The sequence below is a fragment of the Pipra filicauda genome, unplaced genomic scaffold (genome assembly GCF_003945595.2).
Source record: "Pipra filicauda isolate LSUMZ 115617 unplaced genomic scaffold, ASM394559v2 scaffold344_size1527164_pilon, whole genome shotgun sequence".
In the NCBI taxonomy this organism is placed as follows: Eukaryota; Metazoa; Chordata; class Aves; order Passeriformes; family Pipridae; genus Pipra; species Pipra filicauda.
Window position 1 is genome coordinate 756,886 of NW_024104470.1, and position 26,224 is coordinate 783,109.

At 53.4% G+C, this 26,224-nt stretch overlaps 2 protein-coding genes across 5 annotated transcripts in view; one reads left to right on the plus strand and one right to left on the minus strand.

Moving 5' to 3' along the window:
• SLC6A7 (solute carrier family 6 member 7) overlaps nucleotides 1–11,357 on the plus strand; it is a 14,020-nt gene extending 2,663 nt beyond the window's left edge. The window contains exons 2-14 of the mRNA XM_027715567.2: nucleotides 3,412–3,592; nucleotides 4,278–4,409; nucleotides 4,986–5,220; nucleotides 5,677–5,815; nucleotides 6,119–6,253; nucleotides 6,916–7,019; nucleotides 7,569–7,693; nucleotides 8,076–8,188; nucleotides 8,270–8,401; nucleotides 8,729–8,828; nucleotides 9,177–9,277; nucleotides 9,489–9,656; nucleotides 10,560–11,357. Of these exons, the coding sequence (XP_027571368.1) occupies nucleotides 3,412–3,592; nucleotides 4,278–4,409; nucleotides 4,986–5,220; nucleotides 5,677–5,815; nucleotides 6,119–6,253; nucleotides 6,916–7,019; nucleotides 7,569–7,693; nucleotides 8,076–8,188; nucleotides 8,270–8,401; nucleotides 8,729–8,828; nucleotides 9,177–9,277; nucleotides 9,489–9,656; nucleotides 10,560–10,775 (1,881 nt within the window). The 3' untranslated portion in view covers nucleotides 10,776–11,357. The remainder of the gene's footprint in view (nucleotides 1–3,411; nucleotides 3,593–4,277; nucleotides 4,410–4,985; nucleotides 5,221–5,676; nucleotides 5,816–6,118; nucleotides 6,254–6,915; nucleotides 7,020–7,568; nucleotides 7,694–8,075; nucleotides 8,189–8,269; nucleotides 8,402–8,728; nucleotides 8,829–9,176; nucleotides 9,278–9,488; nucleotides 9,657–10,559) is intronic.
• A 2,268-nt stretch (nucleotides 11,358–13,625) lies between these two features.
• The window catches only part of CAMK2A (calcium/calmodulin dependent protein kinase II alpha), a 34,841-nt gene continuing 22,242 nt past the window's right edge, over nucleotides 13,626–26,224 (minus strand). The window contains exons 14-19 of one of the 4 annotated variants that reach the window (XM_039384269.1): nucleotides 22,846–22,878; nucleotides 21,709–21,757; nucleotides 20,316–20,391; nucleotides 19,395–19,489; nucleotides 18,816–19,044; nucleotides 13,626–18,596 (exon numbers count right to left, since the gene is read on the minus strand). In XM_039384269.1, coding sequence (XP_039240203.1) covers nucleotides 18,593–18,596; nucleotides 18,816–19,044; nucleotides 19,395–19,489; nucleotides 20,316–20,391; nucleotides 21,709–21,757; nucleotides 22,846–22,878 — 486 coding nt within the window. In that variant the 3' untranslated portion in view covers nucleotides 13,626–18,592. Of the gene's footprint in view, nucleotides 18,597–18,806; nucleotides 19,045–19,394; nucleotides 19,490–20,315; nucleotides 20,392–21,708; nucleotides 21,758–22,845; nucleotides 22,879–26,224 lie in introns of all 4 variants that reach the window. The other 3 variants (XM_039384268.1, XM_039384271.1, XM_039384270.1) reach the window with 3 other exon arrangements.

Sequence of the window (26,224 nt, forward strand, 5' to 3'; positions counted from 1 at the left end):
ATATTACGTTTGAACTAATTTTTATGCCGTTCTGTTGTTTTTTTCTCTCGGAGATTAACAAGCAATTCGAGGTAATCTGAAGTGACTCACACTTCAGAGACTCGCTGTGCTCAGATCCGCAGGGGAGAAATCTGGCACCGGGTGGCATTTCCCCCTATCAAAGGCTGTGATCCATGCACGAAACACTGGCAAAATAACCCCACAATGCCAGCTTGAGTGGAGACAAAATATGACGAAAAAGTAACTTTGATCTGGCTGTTTTTTTCGTGGATGCAGCTGAGTTTTGGACTGGTTTAAGTAAATTGGTTTACAGAAAATAATTAGCACAGGGCGATTTTCTTACGGACGTGGGCTCTTATCTTGGCAGAGATTAAAGTGCTTTTTTTTCTTCTTGGTGACCTTTGATTTGCTGACTTCTTTGGGAACATCTTTTGGTGAATAATGAAAAGTGATGCCGTGTTCAAAGAGGCCGTGGTTGCCAAGGGAGCTGTTGGTCCCCGTCTGTTTATAACCGCGAGACGGGAGCCCGGTTTGAAGGATGGCAGTTGACGGTGGAAAGCACTAGAGCAATATTGTAGCACTGGAGCACTTCAGCTGCTGCTGAAAAAGAAAATTCCTGTTATGACAGAGGCTGAAAGGGAGCAATAATCCTTAAAAAAGGATCTGTAATCGAGCCGGTGTGTGAGATTTCCAGCAGTCTGAAGTAGGGAGGTGTGCTTTTCTCTGCTATTTGGGATAAAGATGGGCTAGAATCCTTAAATACTGTGCTTTGCAATTCATTTTAAGCCAGGCAAGTAGGCCAGTTTTTCTGTGATTTCTATGGAAAGGCTGGGATTTGGGGCGTTTTTGAGCATTCTGGTCATGGAGCAGCCTTTTTGTGTGTTTTCCAGCAGCATTCCTGGCCTGTGCCTCCCAAACATCCCCAGTGGGGACCACACTCTCATTGTCTTCAGGGTCTACCTGACGCTTGAGCAGTCTCTGCATTCTGCTGTGGGGTATCAAATTTAAATGCAGAGCTCCAGCTAAAGATATTTATAAGGGAGACAGTCATCACGGAGACACAGGTGACAGATTACATCCTATAGCCCTTGAAAAGAGGGCTGAGATGGGGACTGGGCCATTTACAGATTGGAAAAGGTCCAGTTGGTTCCTTTCTCTTCTTGTTGTTGCTTCTGTGTTGATTTCTGTGCTATATCTGATGGATGGGCACAGCATGTAATCAGCTCTTGCAGCTCTACCTGTGCCCTCTCATAGGTGTTTAGGATTCAGACAGAGATGCAGGAGTCAGGCAGAGGATTTAATGATCTCCCAGCATCCCTGCTTGCTGGTTTTCTGTGATGCAAACCTGGAAATCAAAAGCTCCCCTGAGGCAGTGTGATGGACGGGAAAGCATTTTGGGGGGAAAGACCCAACTGTGATGGTCCCCACTGAGCAGGGATATTTGAATACAGGTTTTATCTGCTGAAACTTTTGGGAAGGTGTTGCAGAGCAGCCTGTCCATCCCCTGCAAGCAGAGGCAGCTGCAGGTCACGCCTGCTGTGCGTGCTGGGCTAATTAGCAGGCATGGCCATGGCTTGGAGATGTTGCAAAGCCAGAGAGCTGTGTTGAACCACTGCAGGAGGGCTGCCAGGTAGCAACAGTTTTATAGCAACAGTATTATATTTGGGTCATATTTTGACTTTTCAGCCTGTGTTTCTGAAACTTTTTTCTTCTGGTCTTTGCCTTGTGATGGTGGCATCCAGTGGGGATGGGCTTTTCACGGAGGGGTTTGGTATAACAGCTTTGCTGGGGCTGTGTGTTTCAGGTTGGCTTTGGGAAGAGTTTGCCCTGGCTTGTCCTGTCCCTCAGGGGGTTTTCACATCAAGTGGGGACGGGGGTGAGTTCACCTCTGTGTTTGGTGCCTTTGGGCTGCAAGCAGCATGTCTGCGGTGCTGGTGGCTGGGGGTTTGGGGTGCACCCTGTGAAGGGTGGGAGCTGGAAGCCCTCACCATCGACAACACGGCTCAGTGTCTCCATGGGAACCGGCAGCAAGAGCATCTCCCAGTCCAGTCCAGCCAGAGAGGAGGAGGAGAGCAGAGAAGGTGGCTGCCACCTTCCTGGAGGCTGTGGCAGGGCAGTGCTGAGCTCTGCTCAGCAGCCAGATCTGGTCTCCAGGGGAATTGGGGTCTGCTGCAGGCTTTGAGCACATGTGCATGCTGGTGCAGGGAACCCACAACTCCTTCTGGCTGATCCCTCCAAATCCAGACTCCTCTCCCTCAACCACATCCGTAGACTTGTTCCCTAGGACTGTGAAGAGGGACATGGAGAGAGCTGCTTTTTTCTTTGGAGACCCAAAGAAGAAGAGAAGGTTCCCAAATGGGTTTTTCCTGCCCTGGTCCTGGTGCCTTGTCAGCAGGGACCCCAGAATCTTCCTGTGCTTCAATATGAATGTGATATACTCCCATGCCAGGGCACAACAACATGTGGTGCCACAGGGACAGGATCCTAATCCCACCCCTTTTTTGCTGCCTGGTCTTGCTGAGGGGATATCTGTGATGGGATCTCACCCAGCAGCTGCTGGCTTAGGCTTTCAGCTCTGGAGGGATGAGAGCCAGTAGGGATGCCTTCCCCCTTCTCCAAAGTCAGGAGACTGGGGAAATTCAGACCAAACATCTTACTGCAGGCCTGATATACACCCACACACAAACAGCAAGGAGTCCTCACAGTGCATCACCCCAGCCTAAATGGTTTGCAGGACCCACACCTCCCTCTTGCAGAGCTGAGACAGTGGGAAAGAAGGGAATGGGTTAATCCCCTGCCTGTGCTGCATTGATATAGGGCATATTAGGAAAGCTGGAAGGAGGTGTCTTAGCAGGGACAAGTGGGAGCATCACAAAATCCCCACAGTGTTTTGCCAGTTGGAAAAGTGTGAAAAATATATGGAGCATTTAATAGCAGCCAGCTGAGTGCTTGGCATGGCAGTGGCACATGGGGATGGGGTGTCACACTCTCTGGCACACCACAGTGTTCTCCTGCTGTCCTCATGCCCATGTTCTGCAGGATATCTGGAAAGTTTATTGTGGCCCCTTAAAAGTATGTCTTTGGAACCTGGAATTGCAAGATGGGTCCCGGTGAGGCTTCCCAGGGTGAACCAGGACCATCCTACCTTTCCCAGGGAAGCTCTGGCCACATGAGATTGCATTTATCCCCTTTCCTTGCTCAGTGGCACAGCAGGACGTTGCCTGGGGTGGTGACCAGAGAGCTGCTGTAATGGGGTGTCCCCAAGGGACAAGTGTCAGTGCTGCGACTTGGGGTTACGAATTCACACAGGAGTTCTTGGCAATCCTTCCCACTCTCCCATTCTTCATTCTCTCTTTTTATTTCCCCCTTGACCCCTGCCTGCCTTCCCCCATACCCCGTTCCTTTGCTCAGCCCGTGACACCAGATCTTCTGGTAAGCCCCAGCAGCCAGGATGGGGACCTGGGCTCCGAGTGCCCAGAAGACAGAGGGAACTGGACGGGGCGGCTGGATTTCCTCCTCTCCTGCATCGGATACTGTGTTGGCCTTGGAAACGTCTGGAGGTTCCCTTACAGGGCTTACACCAATGGAGGAGGTACTTGGGCATCCTTTGGAGCGGCCGATTCCCCCATCTCTGAGCTGGGCTGGTGGAACATGTTCCTAAAGAGGTGTCCCTTACCCTTCTTGGGGCTGGGAAGTAGCACTAGTCATTGTTGTGAGGTGATGCCTCCTCCTGCCCCCCGTGCTAGTTTAGGGCATTAACCATCTGTACCCCTGTGTGGGAAAGGATGTGCCAACCAATCTCTGTATTCCTGGACTCGGAGAAATCCCCAGCTCAATGCTGAACTGAACACTACCTGACCATCTCTCCTGGTGTCCAACAGTTTCTTGGCCTAGTGTCCTTCAGGACTCAGCAGGGTCAGCAAATTCTTCCCAGCTATCGAAGGAGGGAGCCTTTTGCAAGGCAAGAGTCCGGGGTGATGGTGCAAAGTGCTGATTCAACTACTCCCAGAGCAATTGCTTGTTTCACACAATAATAACTGGAGAATGCCACGGTATTTGAGAAAAGAAAGTTGGGAGCAGGGGGGAAGCATGACACAGGTGAATCACAGCCCTTTTCTCCTGCACTGACAGTGAGCTGTCACTCCTCATTGTCTTCCAGATTTTGGTGTAGATCTCTCAGGACCAGAGATATCAAATGAACTTCATTGCCTGCCACAGATGGGCTTTAGGTGTTTGCTCTGTATTGCTTTCAGGAGTTTTTTTCTTGCTTCTTGCAGGAGCTTTCTTGGTTCCTTACTTCATCATGCTGGCCATCTGTGGGATCCCCATCTTTTTCATGGAACTGTCACTTGGCCAGTTCTCCAGCCTGGGGCCACTTGCAGTCTGGAAGATAAGCCCTCTCTTTAAAGGTGCGTGAGGAAAGTCCAGAGCCTCTGCAAGGCCTCTGCAAGACCTGATTGATGAGAACATGGACCAGCAGCAGCATTCTGTGACCCTCAAAGCTCTTGTTAGCATCAAAGGTTAAATCCTGGGAGAAAGTGGAGCAGGCCAGACTTTTTGGTTAGCTGTTTTAATAGCTGCAAGATATCTATGAGATCTGTCAGTCTTTGAGGGTTCTGGATGACATGACCAGTTTAGAAATAGTAGAAATAGTGTGAAAATTATTAAGCCAGAGCATGAAAGCTAAGCAATGACTGTTAAAGACAAAGAGGAGAATAAAGCATTAAAAAAAAAAAAAACAGGTCAAATCAAATCTTTTTATTCTCAACATTACACTGGAGTAAAGTTGTCTGGATGAGGCAATAGATCATCAATACAGAGAAAGCATGTCCAGAGGGTAAAATGTCAATAAAAGGCTCCCTCACCAGGTGAACCTCTGACTGTTTGAACATTTGGCTGCTGAGATGCAGTGTCTGACCCTGGTTTTGGATGTGCTCTGCTCTGGAGAGATGGCTCACTCCTTCTTTACCCTCTCCTTCCTCCAGGCATTGGCATGGGCACGATCCTCATCGTCTCCTTGGTGGCCATTTACTACAATATGATCATTGCTTATGTTCTCTTCTACCTCTTTGCATCCCTCACAAGCGACTTGCCCTGGCAGCACTGCGGCAACTGGTGGAACACCGACCTGTGCCTGGACCACCACGTCATCAAGGGGGGGAACACCACCTTCCCCATCAACATCACCAACACTGTCAGCCCCAGCGAGGAGTACTGGAGGTAAGGAGAACGTGGGGATGTGCTTGGCATCCAGCAAGGGAGAGGATGGGGATGGAATGAGGGGTGAGGGGTCTGTGCTCCGTATCTCACAGCATGGTGAGCACTCATGGCTGGTGTTGTAGGAGCAGTGATGGGCTCTTGTGCTCAGCTGTGGGTGATATTTCAGTTTAGTCACTGGGATGACATGTTCTAGTGCTGCTTTTCTGGCCTGGTGATGTGTTAGACTGAAATTAATCCCATGCCTGGAATGGTTAGGAATTTGCTCTCAAGATACCAGGCATCCCCTCTAGTCTCACACCAACTGTTCCCATTTCCTTGGCAAATAGCTGCCAGTGCCTGGGATTGCTGACAAGGTTACTTTTTGCAGCAGAGGCATTTCCAGGGTCAGAGAGGGCCTCTGGAAGAAGGTAGAGGGTGCCAATGGCTGCTCACTAGTGGTTCTTCCTTTCTCTCCAGTCGGTATGTCCTGCACATCCAAGGGAGCTCAGGGATCGGGGATCCCGGGAGGATCCGCTGGAACTTGTGTCTGTGCCTGCTTCTTTCTTGGACTATCGTCTATCTGTGCATCCTTAAGGGAGTCAAATCCTCTGGCAAGGTAAGGGCTGGATGGCCTCTTTTGGGGGAATTTACAGCGATGCTCACCAGTGCCTGCAACTCTGCACATCTGGGAAAGTAAGACCCACAAACAGCATCCGCTGGACACAGGACATTCCCGGGATGCCTTCCACACCTAGAGACCAGCAGGACTGACACACCAGCCCTGCTGCAGCCCAAGGACCCCAGCACTGCAGGGTGGCACCAAGCAGTGCAGTGTCCCACCCAGGGGGCAGGGCAGGGGGGCAGTGCTCACACTGTGCTCTCGCTCCCAGCTCTCCCAGCTGGCTCTGCTCTCCCACAGGTCGTGTACTTTACTGCCACCTTCCCGTACCTCATCCTGGTGATGCTGCTCATTCGTGGTGTGACCCTGGAGGGGGCCTGGAAGGGGATACGGTTTTACCTCACCCCCCAGTTTGATCACTTGCTCTCTTCCAAGGTGAGCAGGACATTGAGCAATTTGTTCAAGACATGGAAATGAACCTTCTTCTGCCACCTCCAGTGTGCAACAGAGGCAGTTCCCTTACTCAGGTGTCTTTTCTGACCACTCCCTGACCTAAAATCCTCTCTCTTGGTTGCTCCAAGATCAAAAGTCTTTGCCCCACACCTTTTCTTGACCACTGTTCCCATGTGGCCCATCCCCATGCCTGTGACTCTGGCTCTGCACAGAGGGGACAATGTGGTCACAGCCTCCCTTAGGTACCAGGGCCATGGGCAGGATCATCCCAGCCCCAGTGATGGGCTGGATGAGGCAGTGGGTTCCCATGGTGGATTTGGCTGTTCTGTTGTTCTCAAGAAATCTCAGCAGGCGGAGCAGGGGTCAGCAGGGGTGGCCACCAAGAGACCACCCAGTTTTACAAGGGTATTTAATGCCACACTGGGCTGGCTCTACAACACTCCTGCTAGCCCTTTAACTAGCCAGCTGATCCACTGTGAGTGGTGAGTGTGTTAACTAGGAAAGACAAACATCCTGTGGGCTGTGCATGCCTGGGGTGCTGAGGAAGATGTGCCCAGGGGTTTGGGGAATCAGATTTTCAATGCCATCTTCCTTGTGAGGTTTCCAAACCCCTGATCTCCTCAGAACTGCTTCCTTTCCCCCAGGTGTGGATCGAGGCAGCCCTGCAGATTTTCTACTCCCTTGGGGTGGGCTTTGGGGGCCTCCTCACCTTCGCCTCGTACAACACCTTCCATCAGAATATCTACAGGTGGGACTCAGCTGGAATCTCATAAAAGTGATGGGTTGGGGGGAGCCATGAAAACCTCAGACAGTGGGTTCAAAGCCAGCAGAAGTACACGGTGCAGCATGGAGTCATCCAGTACTGCTCCTTGCACGAGCACCGTGGCAATACCTGGCAGCTTGCACGGGTCTGAGAGGAACAGAGGCATCTGTGGGAGAAAATTCTCCTAAGAACCAATGCAGAGCACCCAGCTCCAAAGTTTTGGGCTGTGAGTGCTGAAGTCTGACGATAACTGAGGCTGGAGTTGTTTGTGGTTCACCAATAGAGAGGAGTGTTGGACATTTGGTCAGATCCCCTCCACAGGGGAAAGCAAGCTTGGGAGGAACCCCACAAAATTACCTTTGTCATGAAATATATGCTCCTTTTGACCCTGAAAAGCACATGCCAAGAGAGGTCCTGGGGGAGAGTCACACTGGGTCACCTTACTGTGGCTCCTGGGGCTGGCATTGCCATCATGCACTGGTGTGAGGTGAGAAGGAGAGAGCATGTTCAGAGCATCTTATCTCTCCTCTGTAGGGACACCTTCATAGTGACCCTGGGTAATGCCATCACCAGCATCCTGGCAGGGTTTGCCATCTTCTCTGTTTTGGGATACATGTCCCAGGAGCTTGGGGTCCCTGTTAACCAGGTGGCAAAAGCAGGTGAGGCCAAATGAAGACCCTTTCCCCTTCCCCCTCTGCCTGGGTGTGCTGAGGAGCGTCTCTTCCAGGACTGAAGGCACCTGAGGAGGTTGGTGTGAGGGATGAGGATGTATGCTCAGCTGGCCAGGGGGAGGGAAGGGGGAGACAGGTTCTTGTGGTGTAAAGGTTGAGCAACAAGTGATGCCTAAGGAAGGTCTGAGCAAGGAGCAGGCTGGTTCTCCTGCCCCCCTCCACTCTCTGCTGCAGGACCCCTCCTGCCCATCGTGCAAGAGTCCTGGCAGGTCCCTACCGTGGTGTTGCTCTGCTGAGCTCTTCTCTTCTCCATCCCCCCATGTCCAGCCCCTTCACCTCCTTCTCACCTGCTGTCTTTTTCCTCCCCTAGGTCCTGGTCTGGCTTTTGTGGTGTACCCACAGGCCATGACAATGCTCCCCCTTTCTCCATTCTGGTCATTCCTGTTCTTCTTCATGCTGTTAACCTTGGGCCTGGACAGCCAGGTGAGGAGAGAGCCCACTGAGCCAGCTGTGGAGCACAGGCAGCCTGAGGGCTCAGGGGACCCTCTCCTCCTGTGCAAGCAGTTTGCATTCATGGAGACCATCGTTACGGCAGTGACAGATGAATTTCCCTACTACCTGCGGCCAAAGAAAGCCTCGTTCTCAGCTGTCATCTGCATTGCCCTCTTCCTGATGGGGCTCATCCTCACAACAGAGGTAAGGGTGTGGGCATGGATCTATTGTGGGGACCAACTAGGGCTTCATTTTAGGGAGAACTTCGGTCATGGCCATGTTTGCAGACACGAGTATTCACATCAGCTATCAAGGTGAAAGAGAAACAACGAGCCTGGGCTTGCAGAAGGTGTGAGTCCAAGGGGAGTGACACAGTGTTATTCTCATCCCTACACCAACCCCATAAGAAGTGTGATGTCTTTTGATGTCTCTGCTGTCTTCCCCAGGATCCACAAAAGTGGGAGGAGCTGGGTGGGGGTTTATTGAGATGATGGTCCTGGAGATGCTGGCCATTGTGCTTTGTCTCCACAGGGTGGAATGTACTGGCTGGTCCTACTGGATGATTACAGTGCTGGCTTTGGCCTCATGGTGGTGGTGATCACTACCTGCCTCGTGGTGACACGTGTCTATGGTAAGGGGCTCGTCCTCACAGGGGCACAGGGAAGGATGGGCTGTCTGTAGAGGGAGCGGTAGGGAAACAAACAGACTCACAATGGGCCATGAAACATCTCTGCTTCCACCACCTGTTCTTTCTCGGCCGTCACCGGATTCACCTTCCAGAGATCTGTGAGGTGCTGAGACCAGTCCCATGGACAGCATCAGCTGGGATCCCCTCCTCCATCTCCCAGCTGGGAGGGGAGACTCTGCTGTAGAAGATGAAAACTACAGCTTTTGATCAGTGCAGCACAGCCTGGTACAGGCACTGGGCTCTGGGCGAGGGCTGACAGCTTCTGAGTCTTTCTCCTTCTCCTTCCTCCAGGCATAAAGAGGTTCTGCCGAGATATCCACATGATGCTGGGCTTCAAACCAGGGCCCTACTTCAGAGCCTGCTGGATGGTCCTATCCCCAGCAACAATGATGGTAACTGCTCAGCTTGAGGTGCTGGAGAGCCACAGTGGTGCCAGTATCCCTGGGTGACCTCCCAGTGTGACAAGTTGCTCTGCTGGCATCTCCTGCCCCAGGGACCGTCCCAGGTTCTGCTGGGAGGTGTCCATCATGTCCAAGCCTTTCTTTTTGACCACGAGACCTTCAGAGGGCTCTGGGATAACCTCACTTTCTTCCCATCCCACAGGCTCTGCTGGTATATAACATAGTCAAGTACCAGCCCTCCGAGTATGGCAGCTACCGCTTCCCCACCTGGGCCGAGGTCCTGGGCATCCTCATGGGAGTCCTCTCCTGCCTGATGATTCCCCTGGGCATGGTAGTGGCTGTGCTCCGAGAAGAAGGGACCCTGTGGGAGGTAGGAGGGGCCTGGCATTGCACCCCAGAAGTGTGCAGGGGTGAGCAGGAGCCCCTGCCAAGCCTGTACCTTCTGGAAGTTTCTGTATTCTCTCTGCTGGAGGGGTGTGTCTCCCATCTCTCCTTCCTGCCCATGAGGTGTGAGAGATGGCTGGCACATGCCAAGGCCTTTCCAGCAGTGCTGCTTACCATGATGCCAGGCAGGTAATGAGCAGCCCTGTGTGCATTCCAACTCCAAAGCAAGCCTGCTGTGCCCTGAGGGGAAGCACATGGTCCCAAATGTGGGGCAGGCATGGGCACCTGGGACTTTGCACCTCTTTGGCAGGAGTGAAGGCAGAGCAAGGCAGGCAGCTGCCAGACTGTGCAGGCAGCCCAGATGGGATCCCTGCACTGAAAGGCTTCTCCCAGGAGCAGGTTATGGAGCTGCTGGCTGCTTGCAGCTTTCCCAGCCCTTCACTGCTCTCCCCAGGCTGTTACAAGTAAAGGAGCAGAGCTTGCTGCCCTCCCCAGGCAGCAATCGCCTGCTGTCTGTAACCTGGCTTGACACAGCCATGGGCACCGTGGCATGGCCAGGAGCCCCCTTGGCAAAAACCAACCCCTTGTCTGGGTGACTAACCCCACAGCACAGGGCTGTAGCCCTATAATAGCCCCTCTCTCCTGCAAGCCCTCACCACCAGCACCCACAGACAACAAACCCCCCACAGCAAGGCACTTAGGCAGAGCTGCCTTCCCAAAAAGCTTCAGGACAAGCATTTGGCCCCATCCCATGCCCATGGGGAGCTCTTCCAGTCCCTGGGGGCTGGCAGAGCACCCTGTTCCCCCGGGAGGTGTGGGTGTGCTGGCTGTGGGGGTGAAGGCAGTGCTGGTGCAAGATGCCCGTGCTCCCTCTGCCTGTTCCCTCCAGCGAGTCCAGCAGGCCAGCCGGCCCGCCATGGACTGGGGCCCGTCGCTGGAGGAGAACCGGACGGGCATGTACGTGGCCAGCCTGGCGGGCAGCCAGTCCCCCAAACCGCTGATGGTCCACATGAGGAAATACGGGGGCATCACCAGCTACGAGAACACGGCCATCGAAGTGGACCGGGAGATGGAGGAGGAGGACGAGGAGGAGTCCATGATGTGAGGGGACCCCCGCCACCCCCAATTTGCACGGGTTGCACTGCAGCACTTCAGGACAGCTTGGGGGGTCTTTCGGGCAGCAGTCGGGAGCTGTCAACCCTGCCAGGTTCCTCACCACCACCCTGGCCCTGCCACGATAGAGCTGCTGCCCATCCTGGTGCCCCTGATGTGTTTCTGTTCAGTGTGACAAACTGTGTGATGAGTCCATCCGTTCATGTGACAGTGTCTGGTTGAAGTGTCAGGGCTGCCCCACTCCCACCCTCAGCCCCAGCCCTGCCCTCCTCATGTAGGGGTATCCAGGGTGCAGGAATGTCCAGGCTGCAGCAGGTGGGGAGGTGGAAGAGGTTGAGGAGGTCCTCTGCATTGGTCTGTTCTGTGTTTGTGTGTATTTGACTCCAGTAACCCATAAACACATGTGAGAGAGGCTGTAACATCCTCCATGCCCTGAGGACAATGTGCACCAGTGTGCTCTGATCACACAGAGGTATTCCAGCAAATAACCAGCACAGTGTCCTCCCAAAGAAATTTGACCTAATAAATGAGCAGTTAAAAGCAATTAAAAAAAAAAGCTTTATAAACAAACCAACTCGGGCCTTTCCAGGCTTGGAGATCCCCAAGGACCTTGGTGGGTCAGGGCAGCTCTTCCCTGTGGTGCCTGGCAGGGCTTGGGTGACTTGAAAGAAGGGAAGAGGCTGGGTGACCTGTTCCCCATGTGTACAGGAGGTCAGGGACAGGTCTCAGCTGGACCTAGTGCCAAAGGAGGAGCCATGTCCACTGCCAAGGGAAAGATCCAATGTATGGCCCTACCCCTGGGTACTGCTTTTCCCTGGGAAAGGAGAAGGGCTGGGTTTCAGCTGCACATGATTTTGGGGTAGATCAGCCCAGGGCTCATGACACAGGGACCCCATCTCCTGCTGACACTGCTGGCCTGAGGGTGCCAGTGAGCTCCTGGGTGGGGCTGTTTGGACCTGACGCTGCCAGTGTCCATCATCCCAGGGTCGTGTGTGCCTTCCATGTGCCATCGGCTCGCCAGTAAAACCGGTGTGTGACACAGCCCTTGTGTGGGTTATCTGAGGGGTCCCCAGCATGGAAGAAGGGCACACCTAGAGGGGCTTACAGGGATGGCAGGCACAGTTGCCCTGGGCTTTGTCTTGCAAATCTTCGTCCTGGTAAAAGACCAAACCTTAGGATAAACACACAAATTGGGGTTTTATGTCTGGATTATGCATGTGGTTCTGGTGCACTGGATCAAGCACTGTTGCCTGAGCCTCCAGAGTGAATTCTGGCGTAAGGCTGCAGTTTTTCTCCTTCCCTAGAGTGGGGGAGAATTAATTATTGCCTTTTCACCTCTGAGAGCAGAGGGCCAGCTCCTATACCTGCTCCACCTGCCTGCTCACCTCCCCTTGCCCAGGGATGCTGAGCTCATTCCTGGACGGCTCTGCTCTGCTCTTCCTTTCCTCTGCAGGACCACCAATGGCTTTCCCCATCCTGCTCCCCAGACCCCACCATGGCTGCAGCTTCCCTGGGTGTGTGGGGCTCCTGCAGCACAACTGCGCCCAAAGCACCTTCGGCCGCTGGCCCCCGGGTTAATCATTAGAGTCCGGCCATAAAAGTGTGGCTGATGGAAAGTTCAGGCCGTGGCGGCTGGGGAGTGGGGAGGGCCTGCCATAAACATTTATGGCCCCAATGAATCCCTCGCTCTAACCTTGACACTATTTGCTGAGCAGGAGGCCTCAGGAGGTCACGGTGTTGCCCAGCCATCACTGTGGGTGCTGGCTGGGGAGCCCGGGCTGGGCTGGCCCCCAAAGGGGCACACACGGGGGTCTCCAGGGGTGATGGAAGAGGTGATGGACCCAGGTGTTTCATAATGTCACTGCCAGCAACAGTGTGCCAGAGGAATCAGGAGTGCTTCACACCTTTCCACGGCATGGAGTTGAACTGCTCTGGGCTGACCAAGTTGGTCCAGTCTCTGCACATCTCCCAGCTTTCCCTACTCACGTGGTGTCCTGCCACATTCCCCAAACCCCCACTGCGATCCTGGGATCCTTGGGGCTCTCTCTTGGCAGCTGCCATCAACCAGAACTGCACTGCAGAGTGATGGGAAGGAAAGAGCCGAGGCTGTGCCAGGGAGTGTGGCTGGGGAGCAAAGCTGGCAGTGTGGGAGGACACCAGGGGCGAAAGGCACAGGGGCAGTGACACAGCCAGAGGACACGTGCCCTGGGTCATGCGTGGCTGCCCAGAGCTGTGGGGGGACGTGGCAGCAGGATCATTCCAGTGCTGACACCTGCTGGGGCCAGGGCAGATGGCAGGGAGAGGGGGAACAATGGGGGCACCTCAGGACTGGGGGTGCAGGACAGGGGCTGTGACAGCCCGACCCCAGTCCCCCTGAGGTACCAGCCCACCTGCATGGGTAAAGCCGAGCAACTGCCCCTGGGAGCCCCCCAAACCCACCCTGGACTCAACTGGGTGTTCTGTGCCCCTCACCCTGCAGCACCAGCTCCCCCAAAGCTCCCTCAAACTGCCCAGTGGGCACCTCCATCCCCCCATCCAGCTTGAGCAGCTCCTGGGGGCTCCCATACACCTGCAGCCTCCAGAGCCCCGTCCCTAGGAAAAGGGATGATTGCAGTGAGCTGGGTCTGGGGGGGTGACATTGGGCTCCCCAAAGCCTCAGGAAGGCTAAACACCCAGGGCAGCCAGTGCCCAGGGTACCAGTATCCTGCAGGCAGCAGGATACCTGCAACCCCTGCCCAAGGATTGGTCTCAGCCTCGATGCTTTCGAGGACAGGAGTGCGGTGATAGAGGGACAAGGGGGTGGCAGACGGTCTGAGTCACTGCAGTGACGGAGAATCACCCGTTTCCATGCTCAGAAGTTGGTAGCTATTTATTGCACTTGAACACCAAGAATAAAACTGACACTCGCCCTCCCTCCCACACCCACCCTACTCCCAGTCCCCCCCACCGCCCTCCCAAATAGAGCATCGGATTTGAGCAGTGATCATTCTGTTCACAGCCACAGGTTCAGAAAAAAAAAAAACCAAAAACAAAAACAAAGGAAAAGGAAACAAAACCAATCCCACCCCCCACCCCCAAGTTCCCACTGAATCCAACACGGTCACACTGCTCAACAGTTCGAGTGCACTTACAAAAAGAGAAGAGAAAGGCTTCAGCTGCAACCGTACGGACGGACACGAGGGGACAGGCAGCTACCCCTCCCCGGGGCCTGTTTTTTTGTTACGTGACAAAGCTTGGTATAATCTTAATTATAATATATTTTTTGCAGTCATCTTAAATAAATATTTCCATAGAGATTTCCTGTAAGTATATATATTTTTTTATATATATATAATATATAAGAGAGAGAGATAGATCTCATTTTCTTTTCTTAAACCACTGTTAACTTATTTTCCCTGCTTGTCCAAAAAATGTTACAAAAGCCCTAAAATTGTGCAACAGTTAGAAAAAAGGGACAACAACCCAAAGAAGGAAGGAGCCACTTGATACAGTCCCCTCCACCTCTCCCTCTCCCACTCCCTGTCAATGACCTGCAGGAGGGAAGGACATTCGGCTGGTGGGACGGGTGACAGAGTGGCCACCAGCCCCTGCTCTGATGTCCCCACAGTCTGCTCACGTCTGGGTTTCCCTGTCTGGTGCAGATGGGTTGGGACTTGCAGCTTGGGACATGTGGGATGGCAAGGTCTCTACCTCAGTGCTGCATCAAGAGCATGGTGCACACCATGAGATGTGCCCTGTGGTGAGGATGAAGGGTCAGCCCATCTCCTGGGGTGGTCAGAGGAGGTTATGGAATCTCCTGCTGGCAGACAGCTCTTGGTCCGTGGGGCTGCATGGCTGCCCTCTCACACATGGCACTGTAATCCAACCACAGGCTGCAGGGCCCACTGTGAGCTCACAGTGGGAGCAGATGACTGTTCCTGCCTGCTCCAACCTCTGGAGATCCGTGGGGGCATCCACTGTGGAAGGCAAAGGGAGGGGAGGCAGGTTTGGGGTCACGCAGAAATTCGGTGCCTGGCAGAGGGGGCATTACATATGGGGTAGGGGGGAAAGCACTCTCCCAGCTGTGACTGTCTGGGGTCAGGACGGGAGTCCCTGCTCCTCCAGCAAAGAGCAGAGACCCAGGAGTAGCCTCTTCATCTTCCAGAGGGGATGCACCAGCAAGATGTGAGAAATGATGATGTTGCCACTGGACCCTGGCATCCAGAAAGGGAAAACAGGCAACTCCCAAGCCCACCTGTGGAGCTGGGAGCTCGAGACCCCTACAGCAAGTGTTTCCAGTCAGATATCCCCTGTGAGAGGTGAAAAAGAGGATGAGTTTGTAGGACTTCCGAGTCTGGTTTGACCCAGACGGGCAGGTGACCAGGGGAGTGGGGCTCTGTCTATGCCAGGAAATGAAATGTGCCACAGCCTGATCTCCAGCCTTGAGGTTGACGGGGACAGAAGGTCCATGGTGGTAAACCCCATCCCAACAAGGTGGCCTTGTCCATGTCGCTTATTGGGAGCATCCCTGGACCTTGTCATCCCCAGAACCAGGGGGGGATCATTGGGGCCAACAGCTCAAAAGCACAGACGTAACAGCAGCATCCTTGGCTCTGCCAGCCAAAGAAGATGGTGGCAGCTGATGGTTATTTTTATAGTTTTCCTGCAAGTTTAGGAGAAATCAGGAAATGTGAAGGAAGACAGAGACAGAAGATGTTTTCCATGAATACTGAGAGAAATGGTGGTGATCTGTCAGTGCTTGCTCAGAGATGTTCTTGGGGATACAGGAACCTGCTCAGGAGAAGCAGGACAAGGTGGGATAGAGAAGCCAGGCAGGACAGATCCCTAAAGTGCAGGTGCTTAATGCTGCCAGCGTGGGCATGTTGGGAAGTTGGGTCTTCCTTGGTCAGGTTTCAGCTTGACTGGAAGACTAGAATGAGTTGAAACCCCAGACTCTGCTTCCCTCAGAAAAGAGCAGAAAGGTTTTAAGTGTTGCAAGGACATCCAGTTGCCTCCTGGGGAGGTGACCTTAGTGAAACCTCAAGGATGAGAAACCCCCTTCAAGAAGGCACCTCAAAGCCTTCCTGGAAACCAAGATGTTTCTCCCTAGCAGTGACTGTGGGCTCTCAGTGAAAGGAGATTGTATCTACCCCAGCATCTCATCTGTCATTCCCAGCAAATCCTACTGCACCTCCTGTCTCATTCCTTTCTCCAGTAGCAGCTGCTGGAGCAGCTTCACCCTCACAGCTCACCCAAGGTCCACACTTATCAGCAGCTTCAAAACCAGGCTGAAATGGCATCCACCCTCCAGCTTCCATGCAGAGCCCTGCATGACCTCCTCTATCCTCAGCCACCTTATACCAATCCCCAAAAACCCTCCTGCCACCTGGAGAGCCTGGACATCAGAAGGTGGATGGCATTCACCATGGCTGACTTCAGAGTCAGCTCTGGAGAGGGAGAGAGAGAACTGTGAAAGCTGAGTCCTTCCTTTAAAAATGAAAAAAATTCAGCACTACCTGACTATAGGAGGAAAAACAGATCTGTAAAAACACCAAAAGTCTACCTTAAAAGCTAATCCTCTCCCTGCATGGATTTCCCTGCTTTGGGGTCATCTCTTGCAAGCCTATGGTGAAACAGCATAGGTCCACCAACGGCAAGGGGACCCACATGGGCACCCGTGGAGCAGCTCTGTGATTTGCCCCCAGAAAGGCATCTTCTACACACTTCACCAGCAGCCATCGCACCGCCGGCACAGCGGAACACACCACAACACTTCTCAGGGCTGTCCATGCCCCAGCAGTTTGGATTTCTTCCCCTCCATCCAGTGGGAAAATGTTTTTTGCAGTCTGCAAGGACGCAGCTGCGTTTGGCACGGTGGCCGTCCCTGCCTCGACAGAGAGCAAAAGCGTTCAAAACCACATAAAAGGCAAAAATACACGCTCAGTATTTACATGGAGGAAACATTTCCTCTTTTCTTTTTTTTTCCTTTTTTTTTTCCTTTTTCTTTTTTTTTCTTATGTCCAAAACAAGCAGTTTTTTGTTCATTTCTTTGTTTTTCAACACACGCACCATCTAGAAAGTTAAACGCCATGCAGATGCAGAGAGTGGAGCTAGAAAGTCCCCCAGGGCAGCAGCGCTGCAGGAGCCTCACGTCAATGAGCAAAGAGGCTCCAGTCAGAAAAAGAGAATGAGAAACGGAAGAACTGCCGGAAAAACACCCACCCTCAGACCTCTACCCGATGGCAAAGAGGTGAGACCAAAATTCCTCATCCTGGACATGTCTTCTGTCCCGAAAGCCACGCGCCGGTGGCTCTCCAAAAGCCACCGCTGTGGTTTGCCCTGCAGGAAGACCCGTGGGGTGCAGGAAGGCGCCCTGGGGAGGGGGGTGCCCCCAGAGGTGGGTGCCTTCACCCATCCAGTGCTCTGGGACAGAACGGGATGAGCCACCACGGTGTGGGGAGGGGGTTGGCAGCCGCGGGACTCCCGATAGGAGCATCGTAGCGGCTCGACCCCTTTCCAAATGTAAACGCAATGAGAAACAGCAACCCCCCGAAAATCCCCCCTCCCTCCCCACCTTAAACAGTTGAATATTTCTAGTTATTACATAAAGATCCATTTCAGCAAATACTCAAAATCAAGTTACGAAATGCACGGAAGGTTGGTTTCTTTTTCCCTATAAAAAGGCATGCGCTCAAAGGAGAAGACAGCTAAAGGCTTGTTTGTTTTCTTCGAAGCACAATCAGATTCTGCAGAGTTTTGTCACTAAAGCTTGCATTCCTTGTCATCGCTGGAAGGAGTCGCATGGGCGATGGAGGTTTGTGCCCCAAAATCAGCGGTCAGTTCAGCTGCCCCTGTCCCAGCCTGGGAGTCAGGAGCAGGGGAGTGCCAGTGCTGCACGTGGGGGGCAGGGGTGGGCGCTGGGGTAAAGGATCCAGGCTGGAAGGAGCTTGGGAAGGAGGGTGCAGGGGTGATGCTACTGCCCCAGCATGGAGGGGAGAGCCCATGCGGTACTGGGAAGCATTTGTCTTTCTCCTCCTCTCTTCTCCCAGCTTCTCCAGTCCCTGCTCCAAAGGGAGAAGGGAGGAAGGAGGGAGAGCATCCCTCTTGGCGCAGCAGCTGCCTGGAGCCAGGGTGCAAACCTACTTGCTCTCCTGGGAAGAGCCAGCCTGCGCTGGGAAGGGAAAATAAACAGGTAGTCTTTACTCACCCATCCAAACATGGCCCTCCTTGCCCAGCTGCATGAGGAAAATGGACTTTGCAAACGGTTTAAGTCGTGGTTCCCCATCCAAGGCTGCTGGGAAGTGGGAACTCGGGTCAAGAGCGGGAGGAGTCATGGCAGCAGACGGGGACCTTGATAGCAGCAAAGCAAAATCCACCAGCACACGGGGAGGATGCAGCACAGAGCGGCTCCAAACTGCCCCCCTCTTCCTCAGAGGGCTTCCAGCAGAGGTGGGGATGGAGGTGGATGATGAGTCCGAGCCCAGTTCAGGACATGTGCTGGGTAGTGAGGGGGCCCACCAGTGCTTTGCAGCCAAGAAGAGGGGCCTGTACACCAGCCAGATGTTTATGTTTAAGTTCATGGTTTCTCTTTTCCTGGTTCATGCAGAGGAAGGGGGCCCAGGGCCATGACCCCAGCAGGGGGGGGGGTTTCATGGGATGCTTGCGCTGCGCTGGCAGGGCCGTTGAGTGTGTGCGGTGAGAAGCGAGGGGTTATTCCAGCGGGAACCAAGCAGCAGAGCCAACAGGAAAAGTCCCGTAGGTGAACATGTCGGAGGGGGTCTCCCCTTGGTAGTCAGTCAGTGACAAGCCCAACACGGGCAGGACCACGCTTCAGCTGCAAAACACAAACCAGGAAAAGCCGGAATTTGCTTTGACCATCCCTTTGGCAGAGCATCCCTCCCTCCAATGCCACCTCACAGCACTCAGTCATCTGCTCCCCACCACAGATCCTGGGGCAGGATCCCACCTGCTGTGTAGCCTCAAAGCTGCGTTGAGCCCGCACTCAGCCCTCCCTGACCTCCCTTCCCCATCCCTGGATCCTCACAGGGCTTACTGCGGTAGGACAGAGGGCGCGCCAGATCTGTGGAAGTGGACAATTTGCCATTTGCCGTCCCGGCGGTGCCAGATGCGGGTCTCCTCGGACTGGGCAGTGCGGGGGATCCCTCCGGCATCCACATACTGCGTGATGCGGATGTAGGCGATGCAGGCGGACTCGTCTCCCATCAGGTGGATGTGGGGGTTCAGGATCGTCGTGTGCACGGGCTTGCTGTTCCGGGACCACACTGGAGAGGGGACAAGCACAAGGGCAGTTAGGCAGGTAAAGGAGTTTGGGTGGCTCTTGCCCAGGGTGGCAGCAATGTGGGAAGGGGAGATGCTTGCATTAGGTTCTCTGCTCGACTGGGCTGAGTAAATGCTGCATGGGTGGGTTCAGCACCTAGAAAGCAGCTAATGCAATGACTCCTCTGCATGCACCTGGTCCCAGCTGACCTAATATCTCCTGCTGGGACCTTCCAGATTAGCTAGAGATGCTCCACAGCCACCGTAATCCTATTCTATCTGGCAAGCGGATGAAGGTCAAGACAGGCCCATGGGAGGTGGGAGGGGTCCCTCAGAAAGCAAGGGAGCTACTTACAGTTTTCAAAGTAGAATCGGTGGAAATCCAGGCCTTCCACAAGGTTGCCCAGAGCCTCTGGCTCAAAGGCAGTCATCCCAGGGTCACACATCTTCCTGGGGAGCCAGGAAGGGAAGATAAAAGGGAGAAGTTATCTCACCACTTCTAGCATGAGAGCCTGAAGAATGCAAATGCCTTGTGCTCAGGATAGCTCTCTCAGTCTGAGGCTGAGGGGCATCTGCACAAGTAAGTAATTCTTGCAAAAATCTGAACTCATCTCTGCATTCTGCATGAAGCCCACCCCACCTTGCCTCCAGCGTCTGACTATAGCCAGGACCTCAGCAAAGCAGGGAGCATTTTCCATCAGTCACCATCTGTAATTAAATCTCCCCAAACACTGCCATCTTCTTTGTAAGAAAGGAAAACTGTAGGGATAAAAAACATACTATCTGCTCTGTATCAGAATATCCCTGCTGTGATCCTCTGAGGCAGTGATGAAGACCTGCACTCACTCAGACATTGCTAATGAAATCAGCCTTGGACACAGAAGAGGTGTACTCTGAAAAGCATCAGCTCAGTGAGCAGAAAGCAGCTATGCTTCAGTACAGCCTGTGGCAATCTGGATATAATAGATGCAAAGTTCCTTCTTCCATCATAAATCACGTTTACAATTATTTCTCTTTCTGCAAACCTCAAAATGAGCTCATCCATGACAGTGAGACCAGAGAGCTGTGGTCAGTTGAGCACGAGAGCAGCATCAGGTTTGGAAACTGATGTCCCCTGCTTCTCTTGGATGGTCTCTGTGTCTCCCCCACCACGTCAACCTGGTCACCCTGCCCTGAGCAACAGTAGAACCTCCTAGGCAGCACCATCAAGAGTAGGAGACCCTGCTCTGGGAGGCTGAGCCCCCACCCAGCCCAAACCCGCGCTGGGCACACTCACGTGTAGGACTCGAAGTCTCCATTGCTTATTGCTTCGATCAGCTGCTCTGTGACTTTAATGATTTCTTGCTTGCGTACTGTTGGTTTAAAGAGAAAAGGAAAATAAAAGGAGGAAACAAACCAGAAGGGCTGGTGTTACCATAGCGGTGAGAGATCTTTATCTCATCAGAAACAGATCACAGCAGGCTGGGGGACTGTGGAAACTGTCCAGAGAAAAAACAGGAAAGCTACTTGAAAGAGAAATGTGGGGAAGGGCTCTTCATCGCCAGAAAGGAAAGACTTTCAAAGCCAAAGCAAAACTGAAAAACTCTGTAATTTCCTGAAGAGTCAAAGGGTTAATTACCAAATGGTGAGCTGCCCTCAGCCCAAAAGTTGGCACAGGCTGGTCTTGGCTGCAAAGCCTTGCCAAGCTGGGACCTTCTATCCCATGAACTCACAGCAGAGGCAAGCCAGGGCAAGCTGGACCAAGGATGCTCTCACCTCACTCTGAAATGGGAGGAGAGGGTCTCAGCAGGGAGGAGAGCAGGTGGATGACATGGGCAGCCACACCAGGAGCTACAAGGAGGGACCCCTCAAAGGGCACAAAGCTGTGCAGCTGCTGCTGGGAATTCCAGGCACTGACAGTTCATCGGGGAAGGAACGCGCTGCAAGAGCGGGTTGGGCTCCCTGGGATGCAGGAGGAGCTGTCAGAGGTAACTCTGGGCTTATTAACAAGGCTCTGCTTCAAATGCAAATTGCCATCATGCTTAACTCTTCTTTGTTTTCCTTGGCTTTCTTTTTGTATTGTGACTAATGGAAGGAGAGAGAGTATGTTCCCGGGAGTTGTTCAGAAAGGAGGAGAGGGACTCCCATCACTTCCCGAGCACTGCCTGGCTCTGTATCCAGGCTCAGGGAGGCCCTGCCTAGGATGACAAGTGTCCCATTAGCTCTCACATCAGGCCAAAGTCCATCTTGCTTTGTGCTGAGATCACTTCATTGAGAGACTTTACAAATTAGCACCGATAAATTATTGCCTGGGTTATTCTTAGAAAGCTGCCTCTGGCTGGCAGGCAGGCAGGCGGCAGACAGGGATTTCCCCTAGAGGCTTTTCCCAAAGGGCCGTTTATTTTGGAGAGCAGTCAGCCAGGCTGCTATCCCTGCAGATTTCTGCCGTTTCGATGCCTGCTTTCAGGGAACATCCCTGTTTATGGGAGCACCCCTGTCCCTCACCAGCAGTGCCCCAGCTGCTCATGGCAGCAACCCAGCAGTGGAACCATCTGAGGAGCTAAAGCAACTTCTGAAGGGCCCCGAGGCTGCTCGATGGTGGTGGGTTTCGCTGTAGCCAATATCTCATGAGGGGTAGTCAGACTAACAACCCACAACCCACCCACCTCCCTGCTAGCCCCCGCTGGTACCTTTGGTGTCTTCGTCCTCAATAGTGGTGTTGGTGCTCTCCGACGATTCCTGAGCAAAGAACAGAAAGGAGAGATGGGGCGGTGAGGAGGGTCTTCTCCCTGTGACAGACGGAGCTCGTGTGTTCGACAGCCCCCCGAGTCCGACCCCGCAGCGCTCGACTGTGCCAACAGACAGAAACCAAGGAAAACGCCAGCAGGTCCAACCTGTCCTCAACCACAGCTCTAGGGCAGCGTTGGCAGAGCCCTCCCTGACCTCCACTCCTTGTAGCCAAGGGCACAAGGGGTGGGCTGTGGAGGGTCTCGTAGGAACGGCGCTGCCTTTCCTACCGACACCTGTGGGGACAGAGACGGGGGCAAGTCCAGGGGCCATTTGGTGGGTTCCTAGGAGCGTTGCCGGAGGGGCAGGGAGAGGGGCTGTGCGGGGGTGGAAGACACCATGTTGACTGTACAATAAAGAGAGAGATGTACAAATTAACAGCGAGGAGGAGCTGGGATGAGAAAGAGGGGACTGTGCAGGAGTGAGAGAGACCACACTGACCGCAGAGTAGGGAGAGAAATGTACAATAAAACAGTGCTTCCAAGACCCACATGGACCACTGAAGGCTGAGACACAGCTCTTTCAAGAAACAGCTGAGCACTACACAGATTTGGGGGGGAGAGGGGTACTGACCCCCTGTCTCTCTCCGGGAGCCCCATCAAGGCAACTCTGCTAGTGGAGCTAGAGCAATGGCTCTGCTAGCTCTTCCCAGCAGAGCCTTGCTTATGTATTACCCAGAAGACCCCGATGTAGGTTGGCAAGGTGTCCCATGACCATACAGTCCCCGCAGAGGCATGGAAGGTGTTTCTCCAAGGCTCCTTGGACCGATGCAGCCTGCAGACCTGAGTCAGGAGAACTGGGAGAAACGGCATGAGAACCCATCAGCAAGAACCAGGGCTGGCTTCCCACCAGCTGGTGGCCAGCAAGTGCCTGCACCAACCCTGTTAATGGGGTTTGTGGGTGATACGGCTTTGAGGATGTTCCCTCCAACCCCGCTGTCCCTTCTTCCCTACCCCGAGGTAACTTCCAAAAACGGGGGAAGCTGGAACATGTGGAGAGGCCCAGCAATATCGGCATTGAGGAAGACGAAGGACACTCACCATTAACTGAACGCTGGAACTGGACTTTCTTTTCTGGAAAAACAAGGAGAAGAGATGGAACAGGAAGAGACACAGAGTGAGAAAGGCTGAGAGCAGCACATGAGAGGCAGCAGCTCGTGAGGACCCCTTCTTGGTCCTCATGGAGGGGCAAACGAAAGGCGCAGGGGGGCAACGTGTTGCTCCTGTGTGGACGTGCCGCTGGCTGCAGTGCTGGTGGTGCTGTGCCAGTTCCCTCCCCGTGTTCCTGCCAGCACCTTTCTCTCCTGACCTGCCACAATCTCTGGGGTTTCTCATCCCAAGGACCTGGTTAGTCCAAAACGGAGTCACTGACCACTCTGGTAGCTTTGTGACCAGCCCAGCAATCTCACAGGAACAGGAGTGGGATGCTGAAAATCAAAGGCAGCTTCACCACAGCCCTGTGCCCAGAGAGAATGCCATACTGACTTCTACAGACTCTGGATCTGTTCTGCGTGCATCTGCCAATGGCACTGACTAGTGTGGAGACATCCCATTAGCTTTGGACCTAGACCAGAACTAAGCTGGCTGTTTTAAGGCCTTGCTGCTTGACCCTGCAAGGCATGCATACTGTGTGGGAAGCTGTCTTTAGCATGGATCCAGTGCTTTAAATCAGGACAAGTCTCCTCTAAAGAGAAGACCTTACACATGCACATTTGTCTCTATCCTTGACCACTACCACTAGGCTTTAAGGTTTTTGGGTTGAATGACCCCATAGCCATGCTTCTGCTTGCAACCCCAAACTACTTCTGGATTCTCCTTTCCTGTTGTGCTCTGCTCCCCATCTCCATTTTTAATTTAGCCAGGAGACAGGGGGACGTGCATGCTGACCTCAAACCCTTTCAGCACCTCTGGTTCCCAGGGAATGAATCCCAGTGGGTGTCAGGGAACACCAATGTGCAGAAATCAGAATATGCAGTGCCAAATAACAAAGCATTGTACCAGCATATTTAACAAGGCACCATCTTTGCCTGCCCTGTGAGGGAAAAGCGGCACACACTGTACAGATCTCCTGGAAAAGTCCACAGAGCGACCCATTAGGGTGCATGGGTGGGCTGCAGGGTAAAAACTGCTGATATCCATTCCCCCTTGTTGATTCTTTGACATCCTAACTGACTCTCACCATCATCCTCACTGAGTTTTCCCCTCTGCCAGTGCAGCTCTCCCCTCTCTCCCACAGAAACAGAAAAACACAGAATGGTTTGGGTTGGAAGGGACCTTAAAGATCATCCAGTTCCTAGACCAGGTTGCTCCAAGGCCCATCTAACCTGGCCTTGAACATTTCCAGGGATGGGGCACTCATGGCTTCTCTGGGCAAGCTGTGCTAGTGCCTCATCACCCTCACAATAAATAATTTCTTCCTTATATCCCATCTAAACCTGCCCTCCTTCAGTTGAAAGCCATTCGTCCTTGTTGTATCACTCCATGCCCTTGTTCAAAGTCCCCCTCCAGCTCTCTCACAGCCCCTTTAGGCTCTTGGTCCTACATCAACACTCGCCTCTCCTTCACTGAAACAACAGATGTCCTAAAGGGCAGAGCGAGCTGTGGTATTTCAGCAGGAACCTCATGGGAAAAGGAGCCGCTGGAGCTGGGCTGTCTTCAGGAAGGGCTGACAGCTTCTGCTACCCAAGGACATGAGACGGGGCAGAAAACTGCAGAAGTTTCAGACGCAACAGAATGCAACACAAAGCAGTGACCGCGTCGAGTCTGGACATACAGGAACAGGATGTGACACCGGGCAGTGAGCTCGTTAATTTAGGACGGGACAGGATGTGACACGGGGCAGTGATTCCATTAGTTTACAATGGGACGAGATGTGACACTACACAGGGCAGTGAAGGTATCATAGCTGCTGGGACCGGAGGACCTCCCACAGACCCCAGAGCAGGGCTCAAGGGGGATTTTTGGTCCCATGAATGCATTTAGTAGGTGAGGAACCTCCTCAGGAGGGTGAGTTTCAAGCCCTCTGAGCCTGGGCTAGCCCCATGCTGGTGTTGGAGGGCTGTGTGGGCAGGCTGGAGAGCAGCACCAGCTGCCTGCTGCCCACCAGCACAGCCTTAGGCAGGAAAGGCAGGGGTGGCTGCCTGGGACCTGCCTGCTCTCATGGGGATGGTCAGTCCAGCATGTTACTCCAAATGGGGGCACAACTCTTCCGACAGATAACCGCATCACATGGCCTGACTTACAGCCCGGCTCTGAGCAGGCAGGACCATTCCCTTCCCACCTGCCCAACCACCCAAGGCAGGCCTCCAGGCTCCTGCCTCACTTTTCCAGCAAGATGGAAAGAAATGAACACCATTCAGCAAAGTCTTGACATCTGCTGGCAGCCCATGGTGGGCTATTAAAGCTTCACCCACAGCCCCCAGCCGCCCTGTGCCCCCACGAGTGGGTTACAATGCAGGTCCCCTCAGGCTGAGCGTGGGAATGAGAGGTGGGGATGGTTATGCTGAAGGTGGCCAATGGAAGGAAGCTGTTGGGAATGAGCTTGCCTCTACCTTGTCTTCTCCTCCCCTACCTTCCTGGCCATCTAGGCAGGCTGTCTCACCTCTACTTGTTGGAAAGGGGGCAATAAAAAAGCAAATTCTTTCTCCAGAGCTTGTCCACCATTTTGAGTGTTGGCTCGTAGACTGCCTCGAAATGAAGCCTCATGACCTGCTCCTTGCTCACCAGTGAGGGCTGATGATGCAAACCAGCCTCCCTGATCCTGCTCTGAAACCAGACTGCTCGCTGAGTTTCAGTGATGAGCCAGAAGGCTCTTCACCAAAACTAGCTATTTTGCTACAACAGCAAGTGCCCCTTTTCCCAGGACAAAGCTACTCTGAAGTCCAAGAGGGAGCATCATTAGCAAGTTGGGCTGGCAAATGGTCTTCTACCACAACACAGAAATTTAAGGTTGTCCCTTTCTGCTGGAAAATTAGATTCAGGACAATGCCTGATGAAGCCTCTCCATCCATCAGTCTCTCCTTTTATAGCTTAAAAATGCATCTTCTGTTTGCTCTCACCTGTGCTCCAGCAACCAAGGCAGCTCTGCCTGTGGTGTCACTTCTCAGGTGACTCTCAGAAGCAGCTGGGACCCCAGAGCAGAAGAGGACAGGCCAGCAATGGCTGGCAGATGGGCTGCTGTGACTCCTATGGGATCTGCCAGCACCAAACCCAGCAATCCTGTTCTGGGAGTCTCATGCTAACTTGACACCATGGCCCAAAGTAATGTCCTCTGAGAGCCATCCAGGCCATCAGCTTCATGCTGCAGAATAACACTGCATGGCTAGGATTGCCTGTTGTGGAGCTGAGCCCAGGTCTGGAGGGTTGTGAGTGGTCTCAGTCCTTGTAGGCTTGTCCTGTCCCAGCCACTGGATCTGGGAGG